Source organism: Denticeps clupeoides, chromosome 16 (assembly GCF_900700375.1).
Source record: "Denticeps clupeoides chromosome 16, fDenClu1.1, whole genome shotgun sequence".
In the NCBI taxonomy this organism is placed as follows: domain Eukaryota; kingdom Metazoa; phylum Chordata; class Actinopteri; order Clupeiformes; family Denticipitidae; genus Denticeps; species Denticeps clupeoides.
Genome location: NC_041722.1, coordinates 15,629,749 through 15,650,666, shown reverse-complemented (window position 1 = coordinate 15,650,666; position 20,918 = coordinate 15,629,749). Strand labels below are relative to the sequence as shown.

The 20,918-nt window shown below is 46.7% G+C and overlaps 1 protein-coding gene across 6 annotated transcripts in view; it reads left to right on the top strand.

The window, feature by feature from the left end:
- Positions 1–20,918, top strand: part of shank2a (SH3 and multiple ankyrin repeat domains 2a) — a 93,890-nt gene that overhangs the window by 47,375 nt on the left and 25,597 nt on the right. For all 6 annotated transcript variants that reach the window (XM_028955920.1, XM_028955922.1, XM_028955925.1 and 3 more), the window contains exons 11-16: positions 2,836–3,121; positions 6,861–7,000; positions 7,559–7,672; positions 11,594–11,675; positions 14,717–14,799; positions 16,091–16,215. In XM_028955920.1, the coding sequence (XP_028811753.1) occupies positions 2,836–3,121; positions 6,861–7,000; positions 7,559–7,672; positions 11,594–11,675; positions 14,717–14,799; positions 16,091–16,215 (830 nt within the window). The remainder of the gene's footprint in view (positions 1–2,835; positions 3,122–6,860; positions 7,001–7,558; positions 7,673–11,593; positions 11,676–14,716; positions 14,800–16,090; positions 16,216–20,918) is intronic.

The window sequence follows — 20,918 nt, the reverse complement described above, 5'->3', positions numbered from 1 at the left end:
AACCTTGAACAACTGATTAAATAACTCTATCATGACGAATAACACTATACCACGTGCAGATAACTGAATTATTGGGAAAATAAAGATCTGACTCGTAAAACGGCAGCGTTTGGTTCTCCATGCACGTTCGTCCGATGCAACTCTGGGGATGAGCGTCGCCAGATTTTCCACGTCGGCCGATCTGATTAGACGTTGCATTGAGCTTCTGTAGAAATTTGCATTTAAAACCCCTGTTCGTTCATTCATTCATTCATTCGTTCATTAATATCCAGTTGCAGCTATTTGATTCATGGGATTTTTTTTTTTATTACAGTAGGCACAGGCTGATCCGCCTGCTCTCTGACCAAATACTTTGAGAATTAGAGCAGTCCTTAATGATGTGTAGTAAATTGCTTTGGTGGCTCCCACCATTACATAACAGACATTTCCTTTAGGTATCCTTGCGCTTTCAGAATATAAAATGCAGGAGACACTTTGCTGTGCTGTAAAAATAAATTAGAAGTGACAATTAATTGCTTTTATGAGACGATATAAAGTCATGTGGCTCCTTGTTAATATTTTGTTTCCCAGAGCAGATTTAACTGGCGTGACCCTGAATTACTGGGGGGTCACCGTGCCCATGCACGCTCCATCCATACTAATGCTCAAAGTTTGAGGCTTGTGGGCCAACGGGGACCCAGATTCCCGTCACCACCTGACTAACCACGCCTCTGGCCCAGTGCACAAATACCAGCGCAAAACATGCGGCTATCTGAAGCCAAGCCGAGATGGATGGTGACACCGTTTCACGCCAAAACAAGCATCTTCACCGGCTGGAAGTCAGCAGGTGCCCTCCTACGGCCTTTTGACGTTCGGATAAACTGTCTGCCGCTGCAACCCACTCTAATCCCTTCGACTTCTCAATTCAAGCGCCACTCATTTTTATCTCCGCGCTGCCACGGTGGCTGGTTGCACCTCGACATGTTACCTCATTAGCCGTTAGCACCTCTTTTCGTCTTTGCACTCTCGAGAAATGGAGAAAGGTGATGACTCAGGAAGAGGCTGTGTCTAAGGCGACATAATGTTTCATAACTCCTCGGTCCACATTAGTCGTTTTATTCAATGCTCGCCGCCTATGACTCGGTGCGTCACAGAAGAATGACGCAGCGGCCGTCGAACATAACCGGCATGCAGCCTCGACGAAGGAGAAACCTCAGGAAACTTTTAAGAAGTGAGCTCATATTCAAACTCGGCTCAAACGCTCCGTGGGGAAATAAGCGCTGGCATCCTTCCTGCTCAATCACATAATCAGCCGGAGGGCTAGCCAACTCCAGTAGCGTCCATTAGAGGCCAATCACAGCTAGGAGAGGAGGACTCCACGGGCTTCAGCGCAATAATGATCGCAATCATAATAGTGATAATAATGATTCGGAGGCTGAGAGAAATGTCCAGTCATTTAAAAAGGAGCAGGAAGCCGTCCGAGCCTGGACCCGTGGCTGTATTCGTGCGTGTGCATGAACGTTGGACAGCCAGGTTGAATTCTGAGCCTTTTTTTTTTCATGCGGAAGTCCAGTATACTGGTGTAACGAGACTGATAATTCCATGGATTGTGCAGATGAAGACTGATGCTCATTTCTAACCACCCTGTCTAAGCCTGTGCTGTAATTAGGGCTAGGCTATTATACAATCGCGATCAGTAATTGTGATTAAACTCAGGGTCAACCACAGCCATATTTACTCGGTCAGGCATGGTAGAAATTTATGCAACAACCGCACCACTTCACACGTAATCCTAGCTGTTAGAAGTTACAAAAGAGCAGAATGACTGAAATCAGAGCTGTGTTTGTCATTGTGATACACTGCAGCACAGCACACGGTGACACAACGAAATGTGTCCTCTGCTTTTAACCTTCACCCTTGGTGAGCAGTGGACAGACATGACAGGTGTGGGGATGGTACTTTGCTCAGTGGCACCTTGGCGGTTTGGGATTTGAACCGGCAACCTTCTGATTATGAGGCCGCTTCCTTAACTGCTAGGCCACCACACACACACACACACACACACACACACACACACACACACACACACACACATATATAATGTATACATGTATGTGTATGTATATATATACACGTGTATGTATATATTTATAGAAATAAAACATCAAACATCAGTCAATATGTGGAAATATATTGTGATCAGTTTTTTTGCCATATTGCCCAGCCCTATTTATCAATAAATCTTTTTTGTCAGGTTACATTTATGTACTCTAATATGTCAGATATCACAGACAAGGTGAGGAAAAATAACCTTAAAACCTTAAAACAACGAGAACTAAAAAGGTGTCGTGCATGTCAGCTGCTGATGCATCCATGCTGCGAACTTCCTGGAAGATCAGAAACCGTGTGTCTCACCGTGTGATGTGGCACAGGCCCAGCGGAGTTGAGTAGAGCTCAATTTGCTATTCGTTCATTCCGAAGAGTAAACTCTCCATATTATTTAGTGCACGGGCGGCTGGGCGCGCCCGACCTTCAGAGAGTAACATGTCCTTACTTTGACTTAACAAGACATAAGATCCTTCGCTCCCCAACAGACAGAAACACAATGGCGTGTGCTATTTATAGATGCCACCTGCTATGGGACGTGACTGCGGAGATGGTGAGAAATGGAACATTTTTACTGGCGCCGACATCATCGGGGCTGACAGCCGCAGCGAAAGGCGGGAACAGGGGTCACGATGAGAATTCTGTTGCATCCGAGGTGCATTAGTGCCTGTGGCATTTATTTCTTTATTTATTTATTCACACAACTTCTCAGTTTGCCCGTTTCTCTCCTCCCCTCTTTCGTCCTTTCAGTGCCTTTCCGCGAGGCGCCCGCATACTCCAAGCGGCGGCGGGGTCCCCAGAGCTCGCTGGCGGCCCCGCGGGTGCTGCTGCGCTCCAACAGCGACAACAACCTGAACGTCAGCGCCGTGACCCCCGACTCCCACCCACAGCGCAGCCTCTCCCCGCAGCTGCTCCAGCAGATGCAGAGGAACCCTAATGGCACGGTGAGGACCATGGGCCGGGGCGTCCGGGCGCCACGCAGCCGATCGCCCTCCCTCAGCCGGGTGGGAGAGGAGCAGCGACGACAGCTGCAGCGGTAGGACGATCAGTACCTTCACACACACACACACACACACACACACACACAATTTCAAGTGCATTTTGTGGATCTAAAGGGAAGAGGCTGCACACGAGCCACATATTTCTGGAACAAGGATACAGAACGATATACATAAAGAGAGGAGAAAAATGATTTACTTCGTCGCAGTAGAGACTTGTGTAAAAAAAATGACTCGGTTTATGCAAGAGCCTTTGATTGGTTAATTACTGCTGTGATGAGTATGTTTGAGCTGTCACCATGTTATTTAATTTTAACTGAGGCAGTAAAGACCTTCAACGTGTCAGAAGACAGTTGTGGTTTCAGAAAGTTCAAATTGATGGCCTGCTTTAAGCAAAGAAATTAAGTAAGGAGATCATTGAGGTGACAAAAACTGGGTTAAGAATTGTCCGAAGCATTATTAAATCCTGGGAAGATAGTGGAGAACCATCGTCTCAGCAGAAATGTGGTCATGTAAAAAAAAATAATAAAGTGAAGTGATTGTCACATGTGATACACAGCAGCACAGCACACGGAGCACACAGTGAAATTTGTCCTCTGCATTTAACCCATCACCCTGAGTGAGCAGTGGGCAGCCATGACCGGCGCCCGGGGAGCAGTGTGTGGGGACGGTGCTTTGCTCAGTGGCACCTCAGTGGTACCTTGGCGGATCGGGATTCAAACCGGCAACCTTCTGATTACGGGGCCGCTTCCTTAACCGCTAGGCCACCACTGCCCTAATGTGACTACCTGAATATACCCTACGTCCACCTCCTGGTGGGACGGGCGAATATCAAGAAGGCAGTGCCAGGATTCATCAGCCTGTAATCGTGAAAGAGTGGTTCAGGGAGCTTGAGACCCCACACAGAAGATGTTGGACATGATGCAGAAACCTCTCTCGTCCTCTCCCAACTCTGACTGAAATACATTTCGTAACATCGCAAACATTTCATGGTCAACTGTGATTCAGATGTTGTTATTTGCAATATAACAAGCGGAGAGCGAAATATTCACATCACATCAACAGTCCGCTTTAGCACAGCACTGATTGTACAGTTCAACTAAAGGATTATATCATTATATCATTCGTCTGTTAATTGTACGCCTTCCACAGAGAAACCGCCCGTTATTATTCAGACCAGGCAGCGTGTAGAACGCGAAGGTCCTGGCGCTGGCGCGTGACTTTGCGTCGAGAGTCTGCGTGCTGCGAGTAGCAGAACAGAAGACCGAGGCGTTGGTGGGATGCCACTCATCAGAGGAAGACAGAGATGTCGCTAACAGTGTGACTGTGGAGCCGCGTCGAAGTGTGACTCATGCACCGCTTGTGTGTGTGTGTGTGTGTGCGTGAGAGAGCGAGAGCGAGAGAGAGAGACTCGTTTACTCTCTTGGGACGGGGTGGGGGGGGGGTTGAATAGATGCAGTAACTGGGCCATGACGAACAGAGAGAAAAATGAATGAATTCGGGAAGTGAGCGGTTTGAGCTGGATCCCCCAGCAGCGCCCCCCCCCCCTGCAGAGCCTGTCGCTTTCTGGCCTGCCGCGCTCACACATGGCCGATGTAGCACCAGAGCTGCGCTGAACCGGGCCAGTGTGGCGGCCGCAACGGCGTGTGAATATATTACCGTCCCTGCCACGGGGACGCGAGTGTCAGAATGGGACACTCGCCCTAGTTACCACAGCGGTTGCCATGGTTGCCTTCAAATTTGTGTGTGTGCGTGTGCATGCTTCCAGAGGCATGTGACGATGTCTGTGCAAGCAGTTCTGTGTGTGTGTGTGTGTGTTTGTGTGTACTTGTCAGTGTGAAAGTGTGTGGGCATGTCTTTGTGATGCTGCCAAAGTCTTTCACGTCCCTCTGATCCCTCAGCCGGCCGAACGTTACCTCGTAACCCGTGTGCTGTCAGACCAACCTAGCCCAGGCTAGTTAACTTTACTAGCTGTCTATCTGCTCCACGTCCACGTCATGTGCAGGCATGTGTATGTGTGTTTCTGCATGTGTGTATGCAGTTGCCTCGCTTTATTCATCCCTCGTGCTCTCTTCAGAGCTTATCTGCTGTGTCACATTGGACAGTGGACTCTGGGCTCACACAGCTGTTTGAATTGTTTTTTTTCCCCTGTATATTTCTCATTCTGAAGGATTAGTCTGTGTGTGTGTGTGTGTGTGTGTGTGTGTGTGTGCAACTCTGCGATACAGAAGCTTTATTTAGTAGTGATGTAATGCAGACTCTGAGGTGATTAAAACACATGCCCCTCCAACAGTATTTCAGATTAAAATGACACATTCGGCGGTGGCATTATCATCTGACTACCAATTTTCACAGTATGAGCACGTGTGAATTTTGTCGTGGGAGGGGTAAAAAAGAAATCTCCTTTAGATGTCACTTTTGCATGCTTTACTCGTCCCTGTCTAAAAGGGTGTCCCTGCCTCGGCCCTGGGGCCGGCAGAGTGTGTGGGATCTGTCAGCTTTGGTTTATGTGCACAGCAAGATGGTCTTCTATCCTCTCGTGCTGTTATCCTATAAGCCTGTGATGCTAAAATCTGGACCAGGGGTCAGAATTTTACTGTGAATATCTTCTCTGGGCTCAGCCATTGGATGCTGGTGTTTCAGGGGCAGGTATGAAGAAAGCGGAAGGACAGCTGTGTTTGGACAGCGAGGGTAATGATTTGAATAACCTTGCTTCAAGCTCTGTGTGAGCTACATACGGCAGGCTCTTGGGGCATTAAACCACTTCTCTGTAATCTTACATTTTGTCCTGTACCCTCGGTATTACCTCTCCTGCTCCGTTGGCTCGTGCATCCTAAGCGTTCCCTGAATTCCCGTCTCTTCGACTACAGCATGACTGTCTGCTTAATATAAAAGGGAAAGGCCAGCAGCAGGGACTCTTAGCCTCCGTCTGTAAATGGCAGTGCTGGTCATATGGTGCATGACTCAGTCAGTGTCACCGTAAGCCAGTGACATCGTCCCTCTGTCCAGGCTTTACCTTTATGGTGACCATTATTTCCTCCTGGATTAATGTAAACCGAAATCTCTGCTCTGTTTTTGAGCCTGGTGTTGAAGGGAGGACGTGTGAGTGTGTGCCTGTGTGTGTGTGTGTGTGTCCACCAGGTGGCGCTCTCAGACAAATATTCAGCACAATGTGCCACGTCACAGCCTCTCCAGTCATATCTTACATTCCGCAGCCAACCCCAGCCTTAATTTGGTAATAAAGCCCATTAATTAAAGAAAGAGATGGAACATTTATGGAACTGAATCTCTGGACCCCTCACCAGCTGTGTGCCTGACCAGATAGGAGTCTCATTTCGGAACAAAACGCCCAGAGCTGATCACAGCCTTCACTTCTCAGTCTTCTCCTGTGGTCTTGTGGCAACCAGACTTAAAAAGGGGCAGGTTTGACAACCCTACACCCTGTCTGCATCCTGGGCTGAAGAGGACACTACAGCTCTGTAGGATGTAGGCCACAGGAACAGTGACCCAATTCTACATCACATAAATCAGAGGGGTTTTTTTCCTGGAAGACTGTGACCCCCTAGGATGCTACAGGGACCCGGTGAAGGACGCAGCAAATGACTCCATACTGTATACTGCAATTTCAAAAAATCACAGTGTAGCTCAGGCACTCAACGGAACACAATATAAATTGGCTTACTAACGACTGATTAGTTCCAAGGACTAGTTTTCATTATGTCCACACAAGGACCTTCATCGTCCTGTTCATTCCTGTCTTCTGCTCTCATTGCTCAGTCCCAACACCAGCGTGGAGGGTCAGGGATTAAGGAGAAAGCTGTACAGCGCGGTTCCGGGACGGAATTTTGTGGTGGTGCGCTCCTACCAGCCGCAGGCAGACGGCGAGATTCCCCTTTACAAGAACGACAGGGTCAAAGGTCAGTATTCATTGTGTGCTTGAAGCAACTCCTCTCATGTGAACAGAACACTGTTCTGTGTTTTTGAAATTCTTACTGATTAAAAGCAAAACATTTAAAATGTAAGTAGAGAAAAGTACCGGTCAGACGTCTGGACGCAGGCTATGGAGGATATGATGGAGGCTTTTTTGAAGAAGCTTTTTTTTTTTAATACAATCAGGATCTTCAGAGTTCTTTTTACCTTAACGTCTGCTCTGCACACTGCAGTCATCACCATGACCAGCTTCAAGTCCTCAGAGTAGGAACTCTTTCAGGACTTCTAGAAAACCATCATCATGGTCCCACTTGAGGTGGTTTAGAAATGCTGTCATCACTGCAAAAGTTTACTACATGCCTGTGATATTTCACAGTTCTGCATGTAAAGAAAGTGTCAAAACTTTAGATTGGGTCTGTATTGTAAGTGCATTTAGGGGCAGATTCAATATGTGTATGTTTCAAAAAAATCTCAATTTTGGCCCTGCTGCTCCTCCTGCTGGAATATGGCCTACTTCTACACCTCTCTCCCTTTTCTTGCCCCAGTTCTGAGCATCGGGGAAGGGGGATACTGGGAAGGCAGCGCCCGGGGGCATGTAGGTTGGTTCCCTGCCGACTGCGTGGAGGAGATCCCTGCCAAACCCAATGAGGAGAGACCACGTAAGTGTGTGCACGTTCAATACACGGGTGAGAGATATTCTCTTTTTGACTTGTGGCCGGTTTGTTAAGGGTCTATAGTCGAGGACTGATCGGCAGGGGATCACACATTACGCCTCCGACTAGGTTCATTGCATCTCTAAAACAAAGTTCTGACTTGAGACAAATGCTCTCACTCATGTCTGGTTCTTGCAGTTTCCCCCTTTTCAATTTCACCCTGTGATATTATTGGCTGTAACTTGTGTACAACTTAACCAGATTTTCAGCATGCTACATGTCTGGATGCAGTTGGCCTTTTACCACCAGGTTGCCTCTGAATAGGGATTTTTGCCGTTAACCCTTAGCAACCTTAAAATTACAGTACAGGCCAAAAGTTTGTACACACCGTCTCATTCGCTGTGTTTTTATTTTCATGACATTTACATTTACATTATTTATCAGACGCCCTTATCCAGAGCGACTTGCAATCAGTTACAGGGACAGTCCCCCCCGGAGCAACTTAAGGTTAAGGGACACAATGGTAGTAAGTAGGATTTGAACCTGGGTCTCCTGGTTCACAAGCGAGTGTCTTACCCTCTAGGCTACCCTTTAACCATGACCATTTACATTGGTAGATTCTCACTGAAGGCATCAAAACTACAAAAGAACACATGTGGAGTTATGTGCTTAACAAAAAGTGGTGAAATAACTGAAAACATGTTTTATATTCTAGTTTCTTTGCTCTGATTACTGCTTTGAACACTCTTGGCATTCTCTCAATAAGCCTCAAGAGGTCGTCACCTGAAATGCTTTTCCAACAGTCTTGAAGGAGTTCCCAGAGGTGTTGAGCACTTGTTGGCCCCTTTGCCTTCACTCTGCGGTCCAGCTCACCCCAAACCATCTGGATTGGGTTCAGGTCCGGTGACTGTGGAGGTCAGGTCTCCACTTTTTGTTAAGTACATAACTCCACATGTGTTCATTCACAGTTGTTATGCCTTCAATGAGATTCTACCAATGTAAATGGTCATTAAAATAAAGGAAACACATTGAATGAGAAGGTGTGTCCAAACTTTTGGCCTGTACTGTGTGTGAACCAGGCTTAAAGGACTGGAGACGAAGGCCTGGTTTATTTTGTTCTTTGCCAGTGTCAGCTAGCTGCCATATGGGAGCAGGCTGTGCACTTGTGTCAGAACCCACCAACGTGAGCGCCAAACCCCACTCGTTTGCTCCCACCCCCAGTGCAAGGCCTTATGGGTACCTCACATGGCAGTTGGTGGAAATCCACAAGTCTCAATAACAGAATAATAACTCTTTTGTTGCTGAGCATCTTTCTGGTGCTGGCTGTGTTGGTTACATGCAGGAGAGGTTGAGTGTGTGAAAATATTGTATCTGTGGCGCGTGCTGGCCGCATGTGCCGCACGTGACCGGGCTTCTTCGTCTCCCGCGCTCCCTCTCCACGCCGCTTCGCTGCGATGCCCTGCTAACTCAGCTGTGCTCTCATGTCCTCCGGGACGAGCATTAATGAACACATCACGCTCTACGCTCATCAAACGAGGCCCTCTGTCTCTCTCCCCCCGCTCTCTTTTACCGTCCTACCATCCCAATCACTTCCTGTCTCCGAGCTGCTCCTGGTTAGTCCCCCCTCCCTTCCTCTATGGGCACGTTAGCTAAAGCAGTCTTTGCCCCTTGGCCCACAACCTCACCGCAGGCTGTTGGATGGAGGAAAGCGCCTCACAATTGTTTGCCTCTCAGTGCCAGAATAGGTTCAGGTCTGCCCTTGAGGATGCCTGACAGAAAAAACTGAATAATACTCACATGCAATATGCCCGTACACGTAAAAAAAAAAAAAAAAAAAAAAAAGACACATGCACACACATGTGACTTGTGTGCACACACACACTCACAGAGGATGGATGCATTTCATAAAGATGATGTCCCTATTTTCCTCCTCCTCTTCGTGACCCAGGGAGCGAGTTGTGAGGTGTGATCTTCCAGCTGCTTTCATCCTCAGGCTGCTGCTTCTCCCTTGACTTGGTCCAGACGATGACGTTCCAGGTTCCAGAATGTGGACGTTGATGACGCGAATATATCCTGATGCAGACAGCACTTTGACCTGTGCTGAGTTGTGTGTCACCCTGGGTGCCTTGGTGATTGAACGTAGTATATTCTGTACCACGTTTCAGAAATAACCAGGTCTGCACAAACAGAGCAAATAGGAAATTGAGAGACGAGGTCTCTCATCCATGAACTGGCCTCAGGTGTGTGTGGGTGTGTGCTTATTTACCTTCACTCTTGTGACGACTCAATTTCCGGTCCCACTTTTTTAAAAAGATAATGAATGTTCATTTTTTCAGAACATGAAATCGATGTTTCTTTTGGCAAATTGTCTGTATAGTAAATTAATGCACTTCCCGCAGTATGTTTGACATACTTATGAAGTCATGTGTGTTTGCACGGTGCCTAAGTGTGCATGCGCTCTTGCATGTTTGATGGCCACATTTTGCGATGCCTCCATCAGTTGCTCTTCAGGCAAGTCTTTCGATATCGTCCGTTATCTGGCCAGATGCCTGCATTTCGCCATGTGCACGTTGGCGCCATATACTAATTGAGCTCTGCTGTGACCTCCCATTATGTCATCGTCCCATTATGCAACGTGTTTATTTAGTCATGAATCTCTCAACGTGGTTATGCTCCAAAATTGCTGATATATGCGAAACGTGGACTTTGTTGAGAGTGCTCTCAGTGGCAGGTTCCAGAACTCGGTTTAGCTTTGCTCTATTTAGCTCAGTTCACTGTGTGCTTTTGATGAAGCCATTTTTTTCTGGAGGTGCTAATATATCTTAATTTGCCAAGATGCATAGGCACATTATTACACATTTCAGAGTCAGAAATCTCTACAGCCCAATTGCAGTGCGTTCGTTGTGGTAAAACCTACAGCCCTTATGGAATCTTCTGCTGTGTGAGGTTTTGCACATGTCCTACAGGCTCTTCCGAGGTCCTCAGACCTCAAATGTTAACAGAACCACTGACCCCTTTTTTGTTCAGAATCTCTCTTCTATTTCGAATTCTCAGCCTGGTAGTGGGTAGTTACTCCGTAGAGGCTGGAAGATCAGTGCACTATTCAGTCATAGCGCCTTAAACAAAAATACACACACACACACACACACACATCTATCTATCTATCTATCTATCTAAATTTGTACTTTGTAAATTGCTTTTTTTGTTTAATAACATCCAGTTGAAATGAACATAGTCTCAAAAATACGTTTAGCTGTTTTAATACATCATTGTTTTGGATCATTTCACTGCCACTGAACTCACGAGCAAAGGAAGTTGGAGGATTTCAGCACACCACTATTTTATTTGGTGATGAAAGAATGGAGCACTCTGATCTACCCAGAGAAGAAATGCAGTATGCGCACTTTCAGAGAAAGCTCAACACTTGGACCAGTACGACTGATTGATCTCCATGGAAACAGCCCATACAATGTGCAGCAATGGTTGCTATGGTGCAGACCTGGTTGTGATTAGTTTGTCTCTGACACTTTTTTATGGTTTATGCCTTTAGAGGCTCCTTTAGAGGTAGAGGATTGATTGGCTCTTATTTTGTATTCTCTGGCTGGTAACTGATAGTGTAGAAAGTGCAACACTCTTTTATTTACTATTATGAAAGGTCCTAAAAGTTCCCATCGGGCCCAGCATGGTGCTAACGTAGTTTTAAAGCATCGAGTGGGTTTGTTTATGTCTGTAACCAGTGTGCATTGCATTCCTGAAAACGGCCCTTTGTGGGCACGTAGGACTGTATAGGAGCTGGTTTCTTTTTATGCATTATTATTCCTCAGAGATGTGGTGGGAACATTGCTTCTCTGCTGCTGGTTTTGTATTCATTGGGTTCGTTGTCATTGTGTCACTCTTTCATGTTTGGTCCCTCTCTTTTGTAAACAGAGAGCAGGACAGACCGGACAGACAAAAAGAAGCTCTTCAGACACTATACAGTGGGGTCCTATGACAGCTTTGATGCCTCCAGGTAAGATTATTTCAAATATATGTAAAGAGGGCCTTTCTGGTAGAATAGTAAAGGAGCAAAAAAAAAAAGGAAGGGGGTGCAGTAGTTGTCACATGATCACTGAGCTAAAAATGCACCAATGTAACCACAGACAACAGCTTGGCGATCGTCAGCACTGTTCTTGGATGATGTTTTATCTTTAGGCATTCTTGCTCATCCTTTTCAGAAACTTTTCATGACGTAGGCGACCAGGGTGCTTATTTTATCGTGATGTGATTTCAGCACGGTATGGCGCATTAAATGATAACCAGGGGTTCGGCAGAATAATTCTGTTCTTTCCGAATTACTAAAGAATTTATCATTCACTTATGAAGAACCAGACCTGCCAACTGTTAGGCAGCCTCAGCATGCATGGGCAAGAGCAAATAAAGCACAACTGAACGTCTGTACTAGACCAGCTGATGCCGAACCACCAAAAAACACCAAAACACCTTCGCTTATGGGAACTTCAGAAACGCGTGCAGATGTCTCTTACTACGGCCGCCTCAGAAGAATTCTCAAAACGGTCCCCTCCAAATTCAAGTTCCAGCGTAATGACTTGGGAATGCAATTGCAAGCGTAAATCTCTGTGCTGCATTTATGAGTCAGACCTGCCTCAAAAAAAATAAAAAACTATAAGATGTCTCCCTCATCACTTTCACCAGAATGCCTGTTCCCGAGAGAGGCTTCAAAGTGGAGGTTTTAAAAGAAAAAGAATGGAAGTAACTGTGAAGAGACATGTGTGAGATACAGTTATGTCTAGCCAGATGAATTAAGATTTCTGAACACCAGAACCTTCAGTTTCTCTCTCTTTTTTTTTTTGCAATAGAGATTTACTAATCTCAGTTGTAACACCCAGGAGGTGTTACAATATTTTGCCGTAAAACAGTGCACCGTCTGTGTGGCATGGTAAAGTTACAGCATCATCTGGAATGGGAACGATGATTTGCCTTTATTGGACTGGCCCTTAGCCCAAAGCATCATGTTTGTCATTATCCAGTATGATAACATGGGAAAGCAGAGTGTGTGTTTTTTACGAGTGTTTCATCCAGTCGAAATGTAGATAACAGCTCATTGTATTAATGATAAGAATGAGCCAAGCTTTCAGCCACTGGGGTCCTGTTATCTGTTCTATAACAAATCACATGACATGGAAAGGAACAAAACAAAACAAAAAAAGCGGCATGGGGTTCAGCCAAACGCCTTGTTCATACATGGGGATAAATCAGTGTCTGGCAATTAGCTTGTGCTTGATCAGCATCAACATCAGCTTAGGCTTTATTATTCATCAGGCAGGTGGCCAAGCCAGTCAGGAGCGCAGAACTGAACGGCTGGCAAGGTCCCAGGATCTATTCCCCAGACGAATCTAGAACCTAAGACTCCGGGGGCCTGGCCTCAGAACTGCAGCATCCCAGCTCAATCATTTTAGCAAAGATCCTGAAATGAGGAAAGAATGAAGAATAGTCCACAGACACGTTATTACAATGTTAACTTGATGAAACATGCAAATAAGTACATGAATAAAATACTACATGCCAGGAAATGCCATTCATGGAAGTTTATTCATTAAGCGAACAGTTTTAATGGGATGATGTGTAGGTCCGTGTGAGCCTGTGAGTATGAGTTTGCACGAAGCTCACAGCACTACCACACATGCACAGTACACACACACAAGATTGAACACTGATCTGAACAAACACGAGCAGTCTCCCGTGTTTATATGAAGCAGTGGACGCTTATCCCACAGACGCTTCTGTTTAGCACCGGAAAAGGGCCAACACTGACGAGCTGCTAACGGCGAATTTTATTCAAATATGATCAAAAGGGACGGGTCAGGGATGGAACGATGTCTAATTAATATTATTTATCTACTCGAGGTGTAGTTAAGTCCAGCATTTATCAGACACTCTTATCCAGAGCGACTTACAATCAGTAGTTACAGGGACAGTCCCCCCTGAAGTGTCTTGCTCAGGGACACAATGGTAGTAAGTGGGATTTGAACCTGGGTCTTCTGGTATGTTACCCACTAGGCTACTACCACAACACTTACTCAATTGTTGCTTAGTGATTCAATTGCTTTTCAAATGTAGTTGACTGTAGAACTAGTTCACTGCCTAGAACCCACGTCAGAAGTGGGTCAGGATGTGGATGAGTGACAGGGGCCGTACCTCAAATTTCGAGCTGCCACGTTTAGCCAGTGGGCGAACCTGCTTGAAACATTATTCCAAGGTGCTTCCCAACCTGCAGCGGTGACTTCAATGTGATTTAAAAAATATATATATATATATCTCGGACCACCTCACAGACGCTCATCCACCCGCGTCCCGTAAAGGACGCCGCGTTGCTACGGCAACCCAGCATCCGCGCTGTTGCTAAGACTACGAGCGGCTATAAGTCTCCGCGCTCCTCCCCGGGCTGCTCCTTTGCGGATCGGCAACCAGCGCGCCGGGGTCACCAACTTCTTGGTCGGGAGACCACGGCGCCAGTATTTAGATGCTTGCGAACCATCGGAACCGGACCAGCCATGAATTTGCGTGCGTCCCGTGTGCGCGCATGGACTCGGCGGAGCGTCGGCGGCGCGTACGGGACGACCGGGACGGCGCGCTCCTTCTGAACGGATTTTTATTTGTTTTTGCGATCAGTTTAGTTTTGCGCATTCCCGAGTGAAAATGTCACTGTCGTGGAGACGCCGCGGCTCGCCAGGCCTCCCCCCCTCCCCAGCCGGGCTCCGCCGCCGCCGCCCTCATCATTTATTCCGCCGGTAATGCTCGTGGCCCCCACGTCACGCCGTGTCGCTGGCTCGGGCCTCCGCGTGTCGCTCAGCTCGCAGCGCCAGAGGAGGAGACGCGGCGGCGGCGTCGTCGTCGTCGCAGCAGCAGCAGCAGCCGCAGCACCGCGAATTCGGGGAGGGACGAGTGAGCGGTGCCCGCCGAGATGAACCTGCACTCGGGCCGCGCCGCCGTGGCGATGATGCGGATGATGGGCTGCAATAACGGGCGCTACGCGCGCAATTTCCTCCGCAGCGACTGCGTGGTCGACGAGAAGACGGTGGTCCTGCAGAAGAAGGACAGCGAGGGCTTCGGCTTTGTGCTGCGAGGAGCCAAAGGTAACCGAGCGATGCTCTTTCATGGACATCTGTGTCACATTTTCATAATTCCACATCAACTTCTATGCAACTTATTTGTATTTATTTATTTTTTAAAGAGACTAATTGCTTTCCTTCTCCCATCACCATGGGGATTAGATTTATATCCTCTTAATGCATAACACCAAACTGTTGCTGATGCCACCCCCACAGCCAGCCACCCACACTCCTCACTTGTCCATACTCCCGTACAGCCCTTTCAACATAAAAAAACCCCTGCATGAGTGTTGTGGACCATGGAGGCTTTCCCTGTCATTTACCTAAAGGATTTGCACGAGTTTCCCCTTCTTGTGCATATGTGAGCGTGCGCGAGAGACTCAGAGACGTCAAGGTTATTGATTCCACGTCAATTAGTGTTCAGAAATACAGATGAAGTTCAAAACTTCACCGCACTTTCAATTTAAATGTTGAAACAGATTCATTCACATCAATGGCACCTAAGGTTCAACGTTTAATCGACATTGCGGTGACGTTCCATCTTTCCCTACGGATTCAGTGTAAAAGATGACGAGCGCCTTTTTAGTTTGGTTTCAACCTAGATTCTAATGATTCCTCCTGACGACATTTCGGTGCAGCTCCAATCTGGCTATCTGTGTGGACGGCTGAGGACCGAGGCACTGTCAGGTCCAGCAAATGGACACCATACCTGTTTCATGCAGAGCAACCTGTAAAAACCAGCCGAGAAGACACAGAGTGAGAGAGAGAGAGAGAGGCTTGGCCTCCGCCCGTCCTCCTTCCACCCACAGCCGAGACCCCCCCCCCCGAATCCTCAGTCATACACACGCTGCACAAACACACCCACACGCCGCATGTGAGTCAGTGTGTGAGTCTGTCAGTCTGCGGTTCAGCATCTGCCCGGGTCTGCCAGTACCTCGCCGCCTGTCACGTCTTTACGCTTTCCAGCGTCTCCGCGCATGAATGCACACATGTCGACGCACTCGCCGCTTTTTTATTGGCCTGTGCACGTGATGGAGACGGGCCCACACGTCCACCGGAGTGGGGAAAATGCACAAGGCACATGTGGCCGGGGCCGGGGCCGGTACAGTAAAAGAGTGATTTTATCAGAAGTGTCACTTGTCCCCGCTGGCTTAGTGGAGCTGGGTGGGGGGAAGGGAGGGTGACCGGGCCATCGTCTCTGTCACGTATGTAAACAGGCCTTCACCTTGCACATGCCGGAAAAAGCGGCTTATTGATTGATGCCCTGTCCCTTTCTCCTTCTTTTTTTTTTTAACCCCTCCGGTTTTGACACCAGCTGACACCCCTATTGAGGAATTTACGCCCACCCCGGCCTTCCCGGCTCTCCAGTATCTGGAATCTGTGGATGAAGGCGGAGTCGCCTGGCAGGCGGGGCTTCGGACCGGCGACTTCCTTATTGAGGTAAGAGCAGCGCTGAGTGGCTCCGGAAGGAAGCTCGGCGGTTGATGGGCGTGAACCCAGTCCTCGCCGAATGAAATGTGGAAATTGGGATGACATTTTTCTGACCTTTGATCAGTTGTCTTCTAATCAAGGTGGCTAATTTGCTGCAGCATTTGGTTGAATGGTGTTTGTGTCCTGGCTTGTAAAGCCGTTCCGTGGTTTACGGCGGACTAAAGTCCACATTTGCAAGGATTTGCCTGGATTTATGGGCGTCATTTGGCAATGGAGCATTTCGGCATTGTTCCCTCCACCACCTACTGTCACTTTTTACACTGGATTAGGGCTGTGCGTAGGAAAGAATCCTACGATACGAAGCATACCACGATATGCCACAACGTGTTGCAGCTGAAGACACCACTACATCTGTGCAGATTCAATTATGAAAAATAGCTTTTTAGGTATGTTCAGACAACAGCAACCACACGTGATTCCTAAGGAGGTAACTGCTTGAGGGACGGCGTGCATGAATCGTGCCGCTCACAGCGTTAAGTTATGATGCAGAGGGAAGGGTAAATGTGCGATCAGAAGATCCTTCCTCTGATTCGCCCCATTAAGTTTCTTATTAGGCCAGCATATGATCAATTAAAAACCAGTGCCTTGAGTAAATCTGTCATTATGTCGACGGTACTAATGTATTATATCCCTGATGTTGTGCGCTTAACCTTTACATAGCGAGAAGGTGCAGAGGTCATTGGTAATTTTATGGAAATTGGTGTCGCCTCACAGATTGTACATACAAAGACGGCAGGACCTGTCAGTACCCATCTGTTTTCGGAGAAAAAATGCTGTCCAAACGGATTATTCATCGGGGCCGTCCTGTGCAAAGTTTAGAAACACAAGCATCATTTAGCGAGACCTAGAAACGCAGTTCGCTGTTAAATGGAGCTTGAAATGGTAAGTGGACACAGCATTCGTGACGATCTCCTTTCTTTCTGTAGCTGCACAGGTTAAACCCGCATCCAACTTGTTACCTGGCACCAATGTAACTTGAAATAAACCAGGAGAAAAGATTCATATAGTTTTTAAAATGTATGTTGAAGTAGCGTTAAGAAGATCCATGGGGTCTTCTATGGTCCACCCGAGGTCTGATAATGTCCAGCCGGCCCCGTACGTTTTTTAAACTCGACATTCCTAATTCTGTTCCTGCTTGTCTTTCCCTCTGGCTGGTGACCCTTTCTCTGTGTGTCAATCAGCCTAAATCCTAAATGGTGACTTCTGTGCAAGTGTGTCTCTTCTTGCTTCACACACATGTAAGGAAACAGATAGTGTGTGCAGCGCATTGGTTCATGCGGATGTGCTGCCTTAACGCATTCATCTGCATGCATGATTCAGTTCAGTACAGTACGTGGCTTAGAATAAATATTTCATGCTCAAACTGTGTGTGTGTCTGTGTTTATAGGCCAACTGGCCTCACTTAGCTGATGACGGTGTAATTAAGTGGGGCTAAAAACACTTTATATGTCACAAATGCAGTTTAACTGCCTGCTGCTGAAGATTTATTATCTCATCCACGGGCCGACCGAAAAAAACAGGCCAGGATCTGTTAGGAGTCACTTAACCAAAAGTACTGTGAGAGTGAGAGGCAATGAGTGTGTGTGTGTGTGTGTGTATACAGTACAGGCCAAAAGTTAGGACACACCCCCTCTCATTCAATGTGTTTTCTTTATTTTCATGACCATTTACGTTGGTAGATTCTCACTGAAGGCATCAAAACTATGAATGAACACATGTGGAGTTATGTACTTAACAAAAAGTGGAGACCTGGCCTCCACAGTCACCGGACCTGAACCCAATCCAGATGGTTTGGAGGTGAGCTGGACCGCAGAGTGAAGGCAAAGGGGCCAACAAGTACTAAACACCTCTGGGAACTCCTTCAAGACTGTTGGAAAAGCATTTCAGGTGACGACCTCTTGAAGCTCATCGAGAGAATGCCAAGAGTGTGCAAAGCAGTAATCAGAGCAAAGAAACTAGAATATAAAACATGTTTTCAGTTATTTCACCTTTTTTGATAAGTACATAACTCCACATGTGTTCATTCATAGTTTTGATGCCTTCAGTGAAAATCTACCAACGTAAATGGTCATGAAAATAAAGAAAACACATTGAGTATTAAAGTAAAGTGATTGTCACATGTGATACACAGCAGCACAGCACACGGTGAACACAGTGAAATTCGTCCTCTGCATTTATCCCATCACCCTGAGTGAGCAGTGGGCAGCCATGACAGGCGCCCGGGGAGCAGTGTGTGGGGACGGTGCTTTGTTCAGTAGCACCTCAGTGGTACCTTGGTGGATCGGGTTTCAAACCGGCAACCTTCTGATTACGGGGCCGCTTCCTTAACCGATAGGCCACCACTGCCCCACCGCTAGGCCACCACTGCCTTTATACACTGTGTGTATGAAGGTGTGTCTAAACTTTTGGCCTGTACTGTGTGTGTGTGTGTGTGTGTGTGTGTGTGTCAATATATAATATACACACACACACACACACACACGCACACACACACATACACACACAAACCCCATACTCACGGACAGGAAATGGATTCTTATTGACTCTTTTTATATATTTAGCTCCATTTTCCGGTTACCTGAGATTCAGCAGACTGAAGTCTGTGCTGATTTCAGACAGGGTTGGAATGGTGCCGTGTGTTTCCACCGATTTCCACTGTCTTTGTATCTTTGCTGGCCTCGGTATTTTATGGTGAGTGATGCTGCTCTTTCGATTGTAGTTTTAAATAAAGGAGTGTGTGAGCCATGTCCTCTAGTCGTCATTTTCCTCCACCTAATGTCCCTTGCACACTGTGGCTCCATATACACTGCCAGTCAAAAGTTTGGATGCAAAAGACTTCAGGACTGCCGTAAACCGTCCCCGTTGTCTAACTTAAGGTGGTGCAGAGAAACCAAGAGTGTGAAATGCTGCCTTCACAGCAAGAGCTCTCTGCTTTGGAGATATGCAAATGTTCAACCTTTTTTGCCCTGTTTGCATTTTTTTATTACATAACCTCACATGTGTTATTTCAAAGTCCTGTGTCTTCGGATTTGTTCTGTAACGTAAAAAAAAAAATGCGTCCATGCCATCTTAAAACCAGATTCTGATTGATTCCCATGCCTCATCAGATTGGCCGGAGTGTCAGTAACTCATATCTGGCAGCAGCGGCGGTGTGGTGTCCTCGCTTCTAACCCACTGGGACCGATGGGAAAAGGAGACAGGTCAGTCCAGGCCAGCGCTCTCAGTATATTGCCTGGGTGGGACTGCAGCACCAGCAAGATCAGCTTGCTGCATTTTCTTCTCTGGCAGTTTTAGCAGCGCCCTGAAAACTCGTAGGTGTGGGATGTGCTGGGGCTCTGTGGTTTTAGTTGGTTTGAAGAGCAGTAAAAGTGAAGAAGAGATGAGCTCAGCCTCTCAATTGCCCCCTTGACACTTCAAGCGCCTCATATCCATCCGGCGGACCTCGGAACGAGAAAAGAATACAATGAAAGGAGTAGAGAGAACCGAGGGACACCGGGAGAGTAAGGAATGTGAGAAGAGGATGGAAGAGGGACAGATGAGACGGGCCCAAGTGTGAATAATAGAGACAGTGAAAAATAACATGACAGTGGGACCTTGCGTAGATTGATGTGTTTGTCTCCCTGGCGCATGGTGACGGAAGATAATACGGCGCCAGAGTAAAACCACTTATCACCCCCCCAGTCCTCTCTGTTCCCAGCAGAAGGAGAAACACCTTTACCTGGCCCGTTCCAGCGATCATTAATCATTAAAAGCCCGTTTCTGTGCTGGAACCCGCTGTCGCAGGTGCAAAGCTCGGAATGTCAGCTCGCCGCGAGGTAAAATTGTGCTGGTTTTGCTTTCATGGTCAATGCCATTTATCATCTCCATATTCTAGATATACTTTATTGTTGAAAACTCAACAGTATTTTAAAAAGCTCATCCAGTGCACTGTAAAAACAACCAAAAGAATCCACACAATAAATCTAACATTTAAACATTTGAAAATGAATAATTACATTTACATTTATGGCACACTCAGGGTTAAGTGTCTTGCTCAGGAACACAATGGTAGTAAGTGGTATTTGAACCTGGGTCTTCTGGTTCATAGGCGAGTGTGATAGATACTAGGCTAATACCACCCTTGACTGGGAGTATTTCATTAGTCAAACTGAAGTCAGTTTGTCAGTAGCATGAACTTTTAATTTGTCACTAAGTAATCCAGACATTTGTTAGACTTCTGTAGTACCGCGGGTTCTACTGTCCACAGCATTCAGCCCCAAAATTGCAGAAAAGTCTTTTTCGCTCTCATCCTCAGCATGGTGGGCAGTGAAGAATGTCCACGTTCAGAGATTCCAGCAAAGTGCCTGGCTGATGATATACTGAAAAAGTACATTTTATTCAACATATATTAATAACATATTTAGTAATGTCTACTTACACACCACGTTGACCTGAAAGTAAGAAGATATATGTATGTATTACTAAAGTCAGGCCTCTAGACTAACTTTTTGCACTGGTTGCACTGGTGTGCCTAACTTTTTTCCTTGGTATCCTATGGCATGGCATTTAGCAATGCAGTTTTACAGGTGCACTTTTTTTTCCATATAGGCAATATTGACTTGTAAATGATTAACTAGCAATCTGGTTTATTAGAAGCACAGTTCTGCAAGAAA